The following is an 18,352-nucleotide window of genomic DNA, read 5'->3' as shown; positions in this document are numbered from 1 at the left end:
TTTTCTCCGTTTATTTCAATTTATCACAAGAATGTTGCTAAGATAACACCTGAATCCTCAAGATAATCCACAAAAGATACTTCATTATTGAATGAAATATATGTCTAATATCTCATGTTTTGTTTTTCACTGAACATGTTGGATTGCTGCCTTTGAATTTTCCCTAAAATTACTGTAGATATCTTAGGAAACAGCCTAATCAAGACTCTACCTTTTACAATAGCTCTAAAATTGGGAGTGTAGTTTTAAATGCTACTCGTGTAAGGAGAATACTAGACAGAAAAAAACACCTACCATTCCTCAGCCAATTTTACTCCAAATGTCTCATTGATCTTCCATTGTGCATAAAATAAAACTGAGTTCATTAGCAAAAAGACAGATGTTTGGACTCCAGCCAGGCCATACTCTACATACCATAGTACAGTAAGATATTAACATTATTTATGGATGAGTAAATGCATATTTGAATATGCACTTAAATACATATTCATCCTAATGGTTATCAAGCCTCCCATTGGGACGGTTTCCTAATGGTTAAGAGCAAACAAACGAATGAGGAACAAGATGATGACATTTAGTCAAAGTATTGGATAGGGGCCAGTCAGACACACCACATCCAAGTCACACATATAAAGTACAGTAGAAAATGTTTTGTTTTAAACACCGTGTGAAGCCTGAGAGAAAGGGAGCAAGGGAGAGCGTTGATAAAAGGAGGAGCAGCCACACTGACAAATGGCAGGTTTAAATTTAGAGCCAATGCTGTGAGCCAGACCCTCAGAGCCCCCTTTGAGAGAAGAGCAAGTCGGTCACCATCATTATGGAGAGAGCAAAGAGGAGGGATGGAAGGAAAGAGGGAGGCATGAAGCTGAGAGAAGGAAGGATGGGAGAAGACAGACAGAGGAAGATACTTGTGGAGAGTCATTACGCAGCCCAGTGGCTCTGACCCGATTATTCCCAGCAGAGACCTTGGGGCCACTGCCCCCCACTGGGCCACAAACCTCAGCTGAGTGGAAAATTAGTGTGGAGCACCCCGGGAACAACCCCAACACACAGAGACATACTGAGACACACAAACACATGCTTGCACAAAAACACCCAGGCTGCAGCAGTCACTTTGCACCAAAAAATGCAATATCATACCGGAATGGAATATATGTAATACTATACATTTTCCCCTCTGTATATTACAACATTATAATGCTCATTTTGGTAACATATTGAATTAAATATTTTACAAATAAAAGACACGTTGCCGTAATGATTTTTTTAGGTGTATCTTGATGGAGGCACAGCAAAAGATGAAGGATGACAAATGAATAAGTCTGTCAGCAGTGCAAAGACTTATTACATAATTCATATTATGTAACAACAAGACAAGACTTACAGATGTAAGAGCCAATTAAACGTGCCCTTTGTATGTTGTAGGATTTATGATCAGATATGATTATAGAAATTATTACAATTATACATTTCATTATTTCTTGCAGTGTGTGGTCAAAAATATAATGGAACTCAATGGGAACTGAAAATGTAGTAAATAAACGGACTATGCCTTTAATGGGTGTTTGGAAGAATCGGCCCCCCTGGGAAGGATTGAGCTAGATAAGATGCTTTTGCCCAACCCTATTGACCACAAATCTGCCTAAAAGCAACATGACCTCAGAATCTGAGTTGCATTTCTAAACACTTTCCTTTGACAAGAATCCATCAGACTCCAGACTACGGCGCAGCTGGAGAGACACATTACCCATCAAAGTCACACACACCCACACAAATACCCACAATTCATCTCAATGCCATAAAAGCGTCAAGTTTTCCGTGACGCAGCAGCGCTCGCCTCAAAACTCGCATGCAATTTCAGGAGCTGTCAAAAACACCTCAGACCGGCTCCTTCATCTCATATCCCTGCTGTCCCTGTTCCTCCTGGGCCAGGGGACCCATCTTACCCTGCTAATATTAAACAGATTATCTGTCTCCTCCAACACCACGTCCCCTACAGATCTGATCAAACATTGCACATATTAACAACCGGCTGTCATGATATAGCTCAGAGGAACGTTTACAACTCTTTTTTTTATCTTTTAACGTTTAGATTGAGCAGACAGATCTTTTTCCTTTGCTGCAGGGGTCAGCCGAGGTTTTTTTAGCAGAAAGCAATACGCACACGAGAACACGGAAGACTTCTAAGAATGAACGAAAAGACAAAGGCAGAGTGGATGTGAGGACAATTAGATTCTTTGTCTTCAAAGTTATACAAAGCATTTTAAAGAGGTCACACTCAATAAGACTCCACCTAAGAAAGGAAAGTAACTTGAGAGTGTGTGTGCTATAGATAGAGCATCTGTCCTCTACCTCAAAGGGCAAACAAGCAGGTCTTCAGCCACCTGAGAGAATGACCCAACAGGTCCCCGTGTGACCAGAGGAAAAATCAATGTGCTGCTCAAATTAGAGAACAATCTGATCTGCTCGAATATTTATGAAAACAGTTCGCTTCTTTGCCAATGCAAGGTGAATGGCAATTTCAAAAAGAGTGACATATCACATTTCTGGAGCTATTTAGAAGAGTCTGTGTGTTACTGTGAAACACGCAAGACATTTGAAACCTGTGTCAAATTAGGCTACGACAAACACAGGACTGTCTGTCTTTTTGTATCCTATACTGCACTGGTTCCAAACTGTACACCTGCTGCAGTGAACACAATGTTCTTACCATAAATCACTGTATTTATTCCCACACCAATATAGACCACTCAAGCGCATGGAAATAATGAAGAAAAATCTCTCAAGGTAAATTTAGAAGCACATTCTAACAGCAGTTTTTAAGTTGCTATATCACACTATGACAAGAACTTTTTAAAAGGAGCTCAGAAAGGTCTAAATACTTCAGAACTTTTGTGATTTGAGGTGTACTGAGAGCATGATGGGTCAGTTTTTGGAAGTAACTAGCAATAGCCACGTTTCCACTGTGGGAACATTCCCCAAGAACTAGGGACTTGGTATGTTCTGACTAAAGGAACCGGGGTCTTAATAAAGATCCGGATAAAATTTTTCCCCTAAAAACGGCCCTGTTTGCGAACAGGCGCTGAACATGCAGATTGGTTGAGTCCACACAGCATTTTATTTTAACCTAAAAATCGGTTGCGGTTCATGCATTGAGAGTTGTTTGCTATTCAAATCAATGAAGAAGTTTTAAAATTACGACTGACGGACCGACGATGAGGTCCAGGCTTTATTAAGTTTATTTGCGGAGGGCGAAATCCAGTGGTCTCTGGAAATTCCTGCACAGTCCTACATTCTTCAGACTAATCTTCACGGTACTTTAGATTGCCATCTAAACGCAGACAGCAACAGGTCTAGAAAAAAAAGAAGTGTTCCACAATTTTGGTGGAAACGGGGCTTATGCTACTAATGTAACACACATTTTCAGTAGCTCAAAAGTTATTTCAAATTACCTATGTTTTCCCAGAAAAAGTTTGCTTTCCAATGATTAGCAGTGTAGCACACTAAATTGACCTATCGGTGAGCCACTAACTGTTGCTAACTTGGACAAACAAACAAGGTTGCTAACTGTCTTACATTGATATGTCAAAAAATTTGAAAACATGAAAATTTTTGAAAACTTATGTTTTTGGACAGTGAAGGACCACCTCTCGTCGAGGAATATGCCATGGAGGGACACACAAAATATTTTAAAATAAATATGGTGGGTAACGACATGAATTTGGAAGCAAGGGTTCAAAGATCAATGCAAGCAGGAGAAGCCTCATGTTACCATTTTACCATTTTTGTAGCATTAACACCAAACTGATGATCTGATGATTGGGAAACTGATGATGAAGACTGTTTGGATCTTCCAATGTTTCTAAATGGCGCTGAAACCTAAGGATGTGTGAGTTCTGGTCCCTATGTAACTGATACTAAACTGCCATTGGCTCAGCTGCGTTTGAGGGGAGGGGTTTGTGCCTGATTTACTTTAGTGATATGATTAGAATGATAATTTAAATAAATGGAATTTCTTTATTTTAGTGTCTTTGTTAAATGGCACACAGAAGTAATAACAGTAAAATATGCATAATAAAAAACTCTAAACAAAACCTAATCCTAACCCTAAAGTACAAATTGTTAATTAATATTACTCAGTACTTACATGAATAATTACACTGTAACAAGGACACCTTAAAAAAAAAATTTTTCCAGGATTAATTTTTTTTTTATTTCCATGAAAGAAGGAAAGTTATGCAGTTTGTAATGACATGACGTTTGATACATAATGAAAGCATTTTCATTTTTGCTTTACTTTTCCTTAAACTTCCTCCACATCCATTTCCTGTCTTTTCAATCACTGCCTATGCACTTTCTCACTCTCTCTCTCAGGTGTGTCTGTCTCCATGTCTAGTTCACGCTCTGTCACACCAGGACAGGCCACCCCTTCTTGCTGTCTTCTACCCCTTCTCCCCTTTGCATTCTCTCTCTCTCTCTGTCTCCTGCTCTTTCTTTGGTGACAGCAAGGTGACAGTGAGGGATAGGTTGAGTCGTGTAGGACTGCCTGCTTTCCGAGAGATCTCACTGACAGTCGTGAGGTTGTCTGTAGTCCTGTCCTGATGCTTCCGTCACTTTTGGAGCATGTTCCTTTCTCTCAGCCAGCCGCAAACTCCTCCCAAGCTCTTCAGGAACTCAACGCCAGGGGCGACAGAGCCGGTCCTGCTCCCCTGGGGAGATTCCATTCTCCACTTGCCACAGAGGGGGCTGTGCGTGTTTTGGGTCCAAAACATTTTTTTGTTTTTTCAGTACAAACAGAGGTGGAATGCACTAAGAATAAATTGCACCTGCTGCTAGTACCATTTATCTGCATGTGCCGTCTACATCACTTTAGAAATGCATGTAAAAGCGCCATAACTACTTAATGTCATTGTTTGAAGAAAAATGCACTGTAAAAAAAAACCCAACTTCCGTTTGTAGGGCAAATTCAGCTTTTAAAGTTATTCAACTATTTAACATGAAAAAAGTAGAGATAACTCAAACAAAATTTGTACAAATATTGACCCTAAGTTGAGAAAACTCAAAAATGTTCTGCAGCTGGTTGCCTTAAACTTAAGTTAACTCAACTTTTTTTTTTTTTTTTACAGTGTGGTCAATTCCATGAGTGAGAAATACTAGTTAATCTAGAAGAGAGGAGCCCGGTCCTGTTCCTGGAGATCTACCTTCCTGCAAAGTTCAGCTCCAACTCTGATCAAACACAACGGAACCAGCTAATTAAGATCTTCAGGAGCACATGAGACAGGTGTGTGGGATCAGGGTTGGATCTGAACTCCGCAGATAGTAACATTTCTAGGAATAGGATTGGGAACCCTTTTTCTCGAAATTCTGTGATTACTTCTCACTTAGGGTTATGAACATTCTGAGGTGCTGTGGAATGTGGGTACCGAATTTCTATTACAATTGAGACCCATACGTTTCCTGGTTAAAGGCAGGTGTACAGTCCCAAAATAATAATTAAACATTTTTACGTCGATTTTTCAGCTTACCCTCTGAAGGTATATAAATTAATGCATCTGGCAGTCACTTTTATTTGAAGCAATGCATGCTGCATTGAATGCGTTAATATTTATTAGCTCATGCATGTATAAATTTTGCTGGGAATCAAACCCTTGCCGTTGCTAGAGCCAAACACGATCAAACCCAGAATTGCACAAATTCATAAAACAAAGGTTAAAACAAAGATAAAAGCTACGTTCAAGGATAAACCATTAGAACATTCAGAAAGACAACATTCCTAAAGAGTTTCAGCTTAATGCTAGAGTTAACGGAGTCATGAACTGAGAAATCAAATTTTCTTTGAGCTATAATACTATACGAATATTCTGTAAATTTCAGAACTTAAATCTTTCTTGTTAGTCCAATAAAAGCTTTTATTGATACAAAGACCAAGCAAATGAAAGTGGGGATTTATGACGTCAAAGTGGGGCAAGCAAAAGAGAAACACCTACTTCATCACTGCCTGTTTAGCCCCGCCCACCGATTCGATTCTTTTCACGATTAGTTAACCACGATAGCTGTAATAGTAAAAATGCGTTTAAAGAGAGAGTAATACTTAGATATTTCAAATGAAAAGATGTTAGCCAATTACAGCAGTGGACATTTACACTGAACTCTCACAGCAGACACGCCCCTTTAAACATGTTCAGAGCAGTGGCCTAAAATCAGGCTAGGAAAAAGGCCTTTTATTTATAAATTAGGACCATTTTTTATGTAAAAAGAATTCTAACATTATAAGTGCACCCCAGGAAACATCATAAAACAATAAAACAACACAGTTCATGACCCCTTTAAAGATTTTCACCACACCATCCTTTCCTGTTTCCTAACACTCTCCCTGGAAAGACAACATAGTTCTTCTCTCATCTCACTTTAGAAAAGAAAGCAGGGGAAGGCCCAGCTGGAGAGAGTGGCAAAAACAAAGCCTTAGAATTCAACCAACATGCACACAAACATATGCATACAGTACAACGGATCAAAGAGAACTGCTTTAAAACCTCTCCCATGCAGGCACACAATCACAAAGTTCTTGGCGAGAAGTTAAAGCACTTCAGAACAGACCCTGGCTTATCAGAGGGTATATACAAGGGTATATATGCATATGAGCTCAGATGTCAGGGATAATTTATTAATGCTGAATTACATGCCAAAACTGATTGAACCCTAAGCTCCAGCTAAAAAATTAAACACTAGTCACCTGTGGAAGCCATCTATAAAGTGCTTCCCTGAGAACACCATGACCATTACAGTTTCAAACAATGATCTTGTCTTTCATAAAGCCACAGTAACAGCCTGTCAAAGATGCTGTTGGATAGACATATTAATATTCTTCATTTGCACCAAAATAATATCCATCTCATATCCATCCTAATAAAGATACATAAAGATATTATAATGGAGTGTGAATTTGCATCTTTGTCAATCTGCTGCAATCTCAGCCTGTCAGCCTTCGGAAAGAGAGACAGAAATCTGACAGCCTTATTTTCTCTGTCTTAATTATGATTTACAGCCTATCTGTCTCCACGCCATGCCAAACCATCACAATCGCTGCTCATTTACACCCCGTGCAAAATGACTGCCTGCGAAACATTCTGGCAATGTTTCCACGACATTTGTAAAGCAGTCAGGGGAGTTATTCATCGCAGCCCTCGGGAACTAGTGTGATCGTCAAGGATGGATGTAATGTTGTTAAATTGTGGTAAATACATTTTCCACTCAAATTAAATGGAAACTATAGGCTTAACAGATCGATGCAAAATGCAAATGTTGAATGCAAATGTCCTTCATTCAAAAAAAATACTACGCTGATTATAATAGCACTTCTTTTCTGTTTGAAATAAACTGAATGTTTATTGCGTTGCTTTTTCACTAATGTATCTACAGTATAAACATAATAAATAAATAAATAAAAAAGTGAGAAAATGCCCAATTTGTGTGTGGGTCTGGGATAGACAACACATTTTAATAGTCTTTTCCTCACATTAAAAAAAAGGCACTCTGTTCATAAACACAAACAAATCATCCTCTCCAAGTTAAAGGGGCAGAGAGGGATCAGATGGATAAAAATGAAAGCTTAACAAGTAAACAAACTGCTTCATAAATTACACATCTGAACATTTAAACTTCGGGAGCGCCCTCCCCCTCTCCCAGAGTTATTGATTTTTGCCTCTCTGGTCCTGTTTTCCAAGACTAACAGACTCTTCTGGAGATCTTTTGGGTAAACACGAGTCTGGAGCGGGCGGCTTTGCTCCCGTGTTGACAGCGAGAGGGGAGGTTATCTGAAGGTTGATTGGGAACAACAAACTTGCAGAGAGGCTCTTGAACTATGCAGCAACTCACAGACATTTGTCTGTTGTCTCCTGCTATTCAATCAAAGATGTTGCCGCATGTTTGTCTTACACCTCTCACATTTAAATGAAAGATGCATCGAGGCTTGTGAGTCAATTAGTTGGAACCCTTGTGTTTAAACTTTCCAGAAATCAAGTATTTAGGATAAGTTTACACTGTAGACCAGTTAAAGGTCTGTACGAAGAAAACTAAAGGGTCTGAGGGTTTGTGTGGTGATTCAGTCTACAAACTGAAGGTCAGAGCCAAGCATCCTGAGACTTAATGCATTGTTAATTTAGTGTTACACAATCTCCCCAAGTGGTTTACACACACACACAAACACACCCTCTCAAATGGACCCCTTGACCCTTAACCCCTCTGCTCCATTTCCTCCATGATCAATAGTAGCGTGGGTCGAACAAATAAGCCCAGCCATCTATCCATCCCTTCAGCGTGTTGTTTTCCTTCTCTCTCTAGTGATTGTGTGGAACTCTGTTGACTTTTGCATCTCTCTGGAGGACTGGAGTGATCTGTCTCATCAGAGTTCTGCTCTCCAACAGTCTAGATTACCTATATTTATGCTCTGCTGGCCAACATATTGACCTCACTTAACACAAAACAGTCCTTGGTTGCTTTGTGCCGTTAGACTATGTTATACTATTTAAAGTGTTAGAAAAGTCATGAGAGATTCATAGACAGGAAAGAGAGCGAACAGCTTCCTTGGGGGATTTGAACAAACCTCTAAATGATTCCTCGGTGGTTTTGCTACAGACATGAATGATGCCTAAAATCTCCTGTTTTATTAAACTTTTTTGAATTTGGTGCTTGATGGCAAAGCCATAAACAAAAACAAAAAAACAAAAAAAACTTTTAAGAGCCATAGAGAGGCAGATATTACTCTTCATTTTCCTCTCGTGAAATCCATGGGTAACTATGGTAACTGGACTTTTCTCCAGAGAGGAAGAGTAATTGTATGAGTTAGCAGAGGCAGAGCTACAGTCTACTAAGATGATCAAAATTAGCCAATTATTATTGTTAATTTCCTGTTCTCATTGAAAACATTTATAATACATTTTAATTGCTGTGCCTTTCCTGATATGCCTTGTACTTTTAGTTACGTGGACAAAAGTACATTTTAAAGTTTAGATCAGGTATAAATAGTTCCTTTGTGATTGCTAACCTCTTGAAAAAACATAGATGGTAATTAGAAACATTTTTCAATAATTTTCCAGTTTTTGCATGAACTTTAAACATCAAACAGCTCACAAAAGTGCTTTATTTACCAAGACGAAGAACCAGTGTTGTTTTAGTATTAAATACAGCTCTGGAAAAAAATAAAAGACCACTTAACATTGAGAAATCCATTTTCCAATTTTTTCCAGACCTGTATATGCTACTATTGTATTCACATTTTGAATTAGCTTTTATTTGTATATTTTATTTTTCATTTTAGTTATTTCAGATAGACAGACAGGATAGATTAGACTAGGATAGGATAGATTATATAATTTAGACAGACAGACAGACAGACAGATAGACAGATAGACAGATAGATAGATAGATAGATAGATAGATAGATAGATAGATAGATAGATAGATAGATAGATAGATAGATAGATAGATAGATAGATAGATAGATAGATAGATAGATAGATCAGGGTATTCTCACAAAAATGCGTATAAATAGTACGAGTGTGCAATGTCGTGGAATGTATACGCCAATACTCATACTCTGTTTTTTGCGTGCATATGACACGCATTTTATGGCGTATTATACATACGAACAGATATACAGATAGATAGAGACAGTGCAGCCAATATGATCTCTGCACTTCTCTATTGATCTGTTTACGAAGACTTTCATCTCTCAATAAAAAGACCACAATACAGTCACTGCATGACAGTGAATCTCTTTGTGGCATATCAGTGTAAAGATATGTTGCTTTAACCATCCTCAGGTAGATTACAGCAGACAAATAGAGGGAGTGCTGACAAGAGTCAAGCCTGGCGTGAGAGAGCCTTCTCTGGGCAGGACTCAAATTACAGGGACCCTGGTTAAGTATGCAGGGGAGGAGAGGATGGGAAAGGTAAACTCTAGGGCAATCAATCAGCCGGGGACCCGGGGAGGCCAGGTCAGATTGCCTGACTCCATCAGAGAGTGGTGCTGTTCACTTTCTCCGGGCATGAGGCCATGAGAAAAGAGAAGGGAACGAGAGAGAGGAGAGTGTGCCATAAGAAAATAATGAAAAACACAGAAGAGGCAAATGGCATGGAGATGCACAATGTGAAAAATGCAGTGGAAGACAAAGAAGTCCAATATAAGAAGCGACACAGCTCTGAATGGAACCGAGGGCTGGCCTCTGCAGATGCAGCCATACGTGTTGTGTTGCCAACCAACATAAAGACCTCCTCCGAGTGCTGGCCCTTCTACCACCTGAGGCTAAACAAAACTGCTGCTGTTTTATTAGCATTGTGTCCTGTGTATACTTGACACTGTTTCTGCTGCCAGAGGACAGAGTGAAATGACAGAGTGAAAGAGAGAAAGAGCCAGCTTTCTCTAGCTGCACAGTTTTCAGTCAAAAAGGACCCATTTCCTTCATGGACAATCATGGCTGGTTGATCGGCCTATATCTATAGTACAAATACAGGACGTGGTCTGAAACTTTCACGGTTAAAGTGTTCTTCAGACACTGCACCAGACAAACGTCATGCTCCATGATGTCTCAAAAAAAAAACATAATTCAACATGAATAATAATAAATACTAAAATATATAATGTAGTCCATTTTCCTATAAAGCTGTATACCCACATTCATTGCAACTATTGGTTAGCAGTATTATATAAATAAAAAAGGATTAAATGCATAAAATTACTTTGATAAAAAATATAGGATTATGGGATTTAAATATAATGAACAAATTGCTAAATAAAATGTAAACAGCTAAAAAATGCTAAATGGACATAAATTAATTACATTATTTATATAAAAACACAATTGATGTGACTCATTATAACAATAAACAACTGTTAACATGTTCACTACAAAAATTACAAAGTGGTTCAATTCACCTGTCTTCATTCCATGAAAAGCTGGATCAGAAAGGGCTTTAGAGCTGGTGTTCAGCAGCAACGCTCAAGACTGAAACTACCAAACGTCTCAGGAGGAAATCATACATGCACAGGCCATTTGAAAACCTGTCTCACTGTCCCAAACTAAGACATCTCTCACTTTTACAAAAGCAAGAGGGAGCAAGAGAGAATGAGAGTGAGTGGGTGAGAGACAGATGCGTGTGAGATTTTAAGCATGCGTGACCTTGGGCAGCCATGTGGCAAACGTCTTGCCCATGGCCCCTGTCGCGTCTAGTGCACTCAAAAGCCCTGAGAGAGACAGAGCGATAGGCCCAGAATCTCTACACATCTCCTTACTTCCTCTCACCCTCTGCACTTAAGAGGGTAACAGTGCTCTTGGTCTGAAACACTGCAAATGTGCGCCAGACCTTCTCTGGCCCTGTCGCTCCTTAGTGGCACGGGTGATGTGTGCATGTGTGCATAGATTGTTTGAAGACCTAGTCATTGTTGAATATGAATCTGTGTGAAAGAATGAGATGGCCGTGCCACACACAGACTACCGCACAAACACACACTCCTCTGGGGTCTTCAAAAGAGGACGAGAATCCAATTTTCAATTTACAGTGGAGTGGGAAATGTGGCCATTCCTTGAGAGCCTGAAGCATCCATCACCCTCACTTTCTACACAGTGGGTGGAAAGGTGGGCTGTATACGAGTGTGTGTGTGTTTACGCGCATCGATGTGTGTGCATGTGTCTGAGATCCATTAGTGTGAAATGTGTGAGGTGGTGAAGAGAGCTGTCACTGAACTCTAAGCCCACACAATTACTTGAATGTGACTTGAATTACTCTAAATGAGAACATATGAAAAATGTTTATGTAAAGCATAAATGAATATCAAAATCATCAATAAGTATCAAACCCTTACATCTTGTCCTAATTAACCCTTGTGCATCAATTAAAAGAAAGATACAGATATGTCCATAAAAGACAAAAAAGTCCAAGTCAAAAAACTTTTTTTTACATTGGGAGCACAGACACAAGTTCAGTCTCCTTTTAAAGAAGACCCATGGCAGATTATTGTTGAAGTCAAAAAAGTTTAAAAAGTGAAAGCGAATAAAAGGTATAGAGGTTTAAGTTTATGAAAATGATTTATGAATTATATTATACCTCTAAACTGTTAAAAAATCAAAGCCATAAAAGCTGTTTCAAATTTGAGCTGGATATCTCAGAAAACGTAGTCTAGAAATCTAGACGCACCCTAGCGGCAGCAAATCTAATCTGCCGCGAGTATCGTCTAGCAACTCTCGATACAGTTCTGAGCTGGCCAATCACATCGTGTATAGAGTCAGTGGGCGTGGCTTAACATAATGACGGCAGAGTTGTGTGCTACTTGTAAACAAAGAAGCTGGCGAACGGCAGTCTTTCGAATCGGCTTTGGAAGACTTGGAGTTAAGCTTTTCTTTGAGAAAAGAACAAAGAACGGCACTGAAGTCATTCTTAAGGAGGGAAGATGTGTTCGGAGTTTTGCCGATACGGCGAAAGTTTAATCTATCAACTAGCTCCGTTTCACGTTGCTCTGGTTGGTTGTAGTGCTATCCTATCGCATGCAGAGGGCGTTTAAAGGACAGCGGTTTATCCCGCCCTCAGATTGAACCCTGTCAATAGTGAGTTTCCAGACCAAACATCTTGATGCGAGTCTGGCTTGTCAGGCTACAGAGAATTAGCTCTCAGTAAGATTTTGTTTGGGAACAGTGCCAACTTTTCTCCTTTAGATGCCAACAAAACTTCACTGGTACACACAGGGGTTGGATTTGCACTTTTGCTTTCTCAAATATTACCAGCACACCCACACACATTTTTTATTTTATCACATACATATACACCACACACACACACACACACACACACACACACACATACACACACACACACACACACACACACACACACACACACACACACACACACACACACACACACACACACACACACACACACACACACACACACACACACACACACACACACACACACACACACAGTTATAGCTGCATAATTTATCCAATTGGCTTAATAATATGCAGAAGCAGAAAACTGGAATAAAGTGACTAATTTCTTTATATGCTAAACCTGAGAAAATGGCACCATCTGGTAAAGAAATAGTACAAATTTTAATTTTGAAGCCTTGCCAACAGAATAAAAGCCTATTAACAAAGAATGCATCATTTCATAGTTAAATGGCCCTGGGATTAAAAAATTGCCATTTTAATGGGTTTCAATGGGGACATTTGTGTCCAAAAGGTGCTGAGGGGAAGTGTTTTGTGTACTTAGTGCTACATTTCTTTTTTAAAGTAAATGAGGGTGAAATTCCAATAAAAATACACACCTGTGACAAAAGTTAGCTTTAACACAGGCAAAATTATCACACAAAAAATGAAAAAATGTGGGGGGAAAAGTCCATAAGGATGCACAAGGGAATTACATATTCTTTAATTGTAAAAATATTTTTTAAATAAAATAGTGTATTATATATATTTTTTATTTTATTTACAGTTAACCACTTCTATTACATCTAGACTGTATAATCAACAAATACAGACAATCAAATCCTCCTAAAATGTATTAGTTTAAAGCTACACTGTGTAACTTTTTTTGTTTACTCTTAGCTAAAAACACTTAGTTCTTTCAAAAATATATGTGCTCATTAATGCATATTTACTTCTTTCAAGTAATAAAGTATTCTCATAAGTTTATAATATCCCATTGAAAATACATACGGGTGAGGGGTTCGAATGCTGGTCGCCATGTTGCCCCTCCATCTTGAAAGTACATTAGTGATGTCCAGTTCGCGAACGAATCGTTCTTTTTAACCGGATCTTTAACCGCATGCGTGTTATTTGTTCAGAGGAACGAAATGCAGTGTATTTAAAACTAATCACGTTTGGAAACATCATAACAAAGCTGTCACTGTATTATTTTAAAGTTTTGGAAACAATGGATTGTAAAACGTTCAAATTAAACATTTATTTGTTTTATCAATAATGCAGGATATTTTCAGGAACAGCTTTTATCTTATTTAATTTCTAAGTCGATACAGATTTTAAAATGCATGTAATCAAAACAGTAGGTTTGATATAGACTATTCAGCTTGCAGCAGTTCGCAGCTCAGCACCCTGTGCTCAACACACACACACACAGACACACACACACACACACACTGATACAGCGGTTCTCGAGTCAGCTCGACCGGTTGCAACGGATCACCGGTACAGAATCGAGAACCGTTTCTATCGGACACGTTCGATCTTTCGGACATGTTCGATTCTGAGAACCGTGAGCTGAGATACTGAGCATGCGTGATAGCGTCGTAACCGAACTGTTTCTCTCGGACTGGGACAGCTGATGCTGATAATACATGAGCACGGGTGAACTGAGGATTTGTGTAAGTAGGCCTATTATGTCAATGTACGTTTATTTAATCCGTGTAAAACATCAGTGTTTGCACGACTGTGACAGTCTCTCAAACTAGAAATAAAACTAATATCTTGAAGTGAGTTAGATGTTGTAATCGATTCGATTTGGTGAACTGTATTTAGTGCTGTTGCAAAACATAAATGAAAAAAATGTTTCCAAGATGATGATGATGTCAATTATAATTATTACTATACTAAGTTTTGATTACAAATACTTTATATGGATTTGTTTGAATGTATTTTCATCCGCCGGGATGATAGAAATGACATCATTACATAAAGACGTAAAAGAACCGGTGATCCAGTTTTTTTAACCGGATCATGGAAACGAACTGTCCGAAAGAACCGGTTCGCGGAAAAGAACCGAACTTCCCATCACTAAAGTACATTAGCCAAAGAGGGACATACCCATAAATTCAAGCTTCGCCTTTCGCGTTTTAACACTCGATGAATGGCACCGTGTTGAATATGAAGAGGGGGATTGTCGTGTTAATCTTGGACTAAATCGGCCACCGTAGGAGTTAAAACGACATCAGAATTGAGAGGAACAGAAACTATTATTCACTGGATTGTCATATACCTTTTCACCGCTAGATGGGGGAAAATATCACACAGTGTAGCTTTAAAAGACCTTTCTTTGATAATGTAGAAATGCCTCTTAAATGGACAGTCCTCACGTCCTCATTTCTTTCTTCTGGTAAACGCACATACACAAAAAACATATTATGAACAATGTTGGTAACCATGGATCCTTTTGAAATCCATTGTATTTTTTTGTCCAAATAACCAAAGTCAATGGGAACTGAGTTACAAAGTCAAAGGTTACAAACATTCTTCAATGTACCTTATGTTCTACAGAACTTGGGTGGACTATCCCTTTAACCAACGTTTAGTACACAATCCCCAGGGCGTTTGTCCACATTTAGATCTGCAGGACAGAGTGTCATGCAGGAGGTTTGTACTTACATGCTGTGTAGGACACACCAGCCACAGTGAGGATCTCCAGAACCCAGACACTCGTTGCAGGACGAATACTGCTCGCAGGCCTCCACTGGGACGCGGGTCAGCTGGAGACAGAGAAGGAGAGGTTAGGTGTGGAGTGGGACTTTAAGTCATTTATGTCTCTCTTACGTTGTTTACACTGACTACAAGTCTCATTGCAAAGTATCATAGTGCCAAATCTCATTGAAAATTACCATCATCTGGCGGTTCACTGAAACGTGTGGATGGGGTTTTAAATCATGTGCATTAGAGAAAAAAAAACGTCATTATAAACTTTAACGCAAACAGAAAGACTGTGAAGAGGTAAAAAACAAGAATCATTAGAACACACATGCAACCATTCGATAAACATGGTGTTTTGTCACACAGCGGGATAAGGATCTGCCAAGAGAGCTCATCCTGGGATGTCAACTCCAGCTAAAGCATCTTACCGCTTACAGCCAATTAACACTTGAGAACTGGAGAGACGCTGCAGAACAAGATGGGAAACCTAACGAACTGAGTCGAGTCAAAGGAGAAATCGGCACTGAAATACACATAGTACGTAAGAGCTGTGAAGGTTGAGGACCCTCTGCCATCGCTGTCTCCATGGCTACGGCCCGGAGGCCTCAGCTTTCTATTGCTTTGATTGATAACTTGTCACTGGTGGATGACTACTGTCTTTCACAGCTTAGATGACAGCTGATAGGTCCAGAGCGGTCAGGCTGGGTAAATGACAGATGACATTACTGGCCTCACAACAGTGGAATGGGCCTTTTCTCCCCATTTCAATCAGATTTGAGAGCGAAGTATAGCAGTATAGCTACTACTGGCCACTAACATGAATTTGGGTATTTGGTACAATGAAAATTACATAAATAAAAGGACATGCCCACCTCACCAGAGAGACTGGGAGCTTGGAAGACACAAAATAGGCAACATTTTTGTAAAAATAGGCAATTTTGGAAATCTGTGATGTAACTGCCAAGAGAGCTCATCCTGGGATGTCAACTCCAGCTAAAGCATCTTACCGCTTACAGCCAATTAACACTTGAGAACTGGAGAGACGCTGCAGAACAAGATGGGAAACCTAACTAAACGTTGGTTAAAGGGATAGTCCACCCAAGTTCTGCCTATCAGCTGTCATAATATACGGGGCAAACCTTTCGTAATTAATTGTTTTTACCATTTTGTAATCAACAAAGCTCATTTGTGAATTAAAGGGATAGTTAACCTAAAAAATAAAATTTAAAAAAATAATACATTAATACTATTCATTTCATAAATACTCACATATTGCTCCAAATAATACTTTAGTTAATCTTTAATGTACGTGAATAAAAGCCTAAATATTAAATCTGATCATCATATAAAGCGATTGTGTCTTTTCAGAAGACTTGGATTAAACGGCTCGATTTATATGGATTACATTAACAGTGCCTCTATGCCATTCTGGAAGCGAAAATTGGTGGAATGGACTTTCAATGAAGGAACAGAGATCTTTCTGGTTTCATAAAAAATAAATTAAAAAAATCTTCATTTGTGTTTCGAAGAACGAAAGCCCTACGGGTTTGGAACAACATTAGGGTAAATAATTGATGAAATAATTTTTATTTGTGGGTGAACTATTCCTTTAATTGGCAGACAAAAGATGAATGTAAACACTCTCATCCTAAAAAACATTTATTAATAATCATCCTAGCAATTACATCACGTTATGTCCTTTTATTACAATTAGAGAAAAAACATGCTGCATTAGTCTTAAACAGGCCCTTTTAGACAAGATGATGTGAAATCTCTCTCAATAGACTCCGCTGTCTAAAAGCACATCCATTTGAACTGAATCTAATGCACTGATTTCTCCATCCCAGAGGCGTTTGCAGGAATATTTTGACTGGGATTTACAGTGAATAGAGACTTTTCCAACAGAATGAGAGAAAGAAAATGCAGTCCTCTGAATGGCTTTAAAGGGATAGTTACATTTACAGCTATTAGAGAAAGATAAAGAGCATGAGAGAAAAAAAAGCAGTGGGTAAAAAGGAGAGACCAAGAGGTTGCGACTGAAAGAGGGCATCCTTTGGAAGAGTGCTCCAGATGGCTCGATCTCGCTGCTGCGTCTGGGGTTCTAAATCCAGGAGAAAAGTCATTTCTCTCTTGTCACGCACACATGATGCCTGTCAGCTGGTCTCGGTGCCGCCACAAAGCCCCCCGTCACTCCTCGGCTGCACACCTGAATTCTCTTCCTCCATTTCACAGCTATGAAGAGGTAAATTATCAGGCATTGTGATAGAGCGCCTGCCTTGGCATAGGGGGCCTGAGAGACTGCAGGTTAGGCCTTAGTGAGCAGAGAGGGAGATCGACTCTCATTACCTTTAGAAAATGATAAGGGTTTAGGAGTCGCCCGTGAAATTCTCCACTCTAATACGAAGGGTTTCCTTCCTATTTATGAAAGAGACTTGTGGAAACGTCTGTCTCCCGCTCTATATGTGTGTGTGTGTGTGGTGAAATCATAGACAGTGAAGGCAAGAGCTTTCACAAAGCATCAGATCTGTATGCAACAGGCACACATGATCTCTGAATTTAATGAGAGAGCAACCTACAGATGAAATGTATAATCTCATGTGTAAGTATGTATACGTGCATGTATTCATACATCATTCAGCTAGGGATAAACCCCATCATCACATGATGTGAACAGCAGGCTATTTTTAGAGCAGAATAGCCATCTGTCTGCACACCTCTCTCTTAATAATAATACTTGATAATATGAGATTTTCACATTTTCTAAAGAATATGCGAGCAGTGCCTACCTTTGCGAAACCCGCCACCACAATGCTCATGTGTTTGTCAGGACATTGAAATACTGTTTCTAAGGTGTTCTGAGTGGTTTGTATGGTGTTGCTAGTTTTTTTCAGGATCATTAATGTCACAAATCAAGACGCCGCCGCAAAGTTTCTATTATA

The 18,352-nt window shown here is 39.2% G+C and overlaps 1 protein-coding gene across 3 annotated transcripts in view; it reads right to left on the bottom strand.

Annotated features, from left to right (window-relative positions):
- plxna4 (plexin A4) overlaps nt 1–18,352 on the bottom strand; it is a 253,890-nt gene that overhangs the window by 81,366 nt on the left and 154,172 nt on the right. For all 3 annotated transcript variants that reach the window (XM_067428258.1, XM_067428256.1, XM_067428259.1), the window contains one exon: nt 15,375–15,475. In XM_067428258.1, the coding sequence (XP_067284359.1) occupies nt 15,375–15,475 (101 nt within the window). The remainder of the gene's footprint in view (nt 1–15,374; nt 15,476–18,352) is intronic.

The sequence above is a fragment of the Pseudorasbora parva genome, chromosome 20, assembly GCF_024679245.1.
Source record: "Pseudorasbora parva isolate DD20220531a chromosome 20, ASM2467924v1, whole genome shotgun sequence".
NCBI classification, from domain to species: domain Eukaryota; kingdom Metazoa; phylum Chordata; class Actinopteri; order Cypriniformes; family Gobionidae; genus Pseudorasbora; species Pseudorasbora parva.
This window is presented reverse-complemented; position numbering and strand designations above follow the sequence as displayed.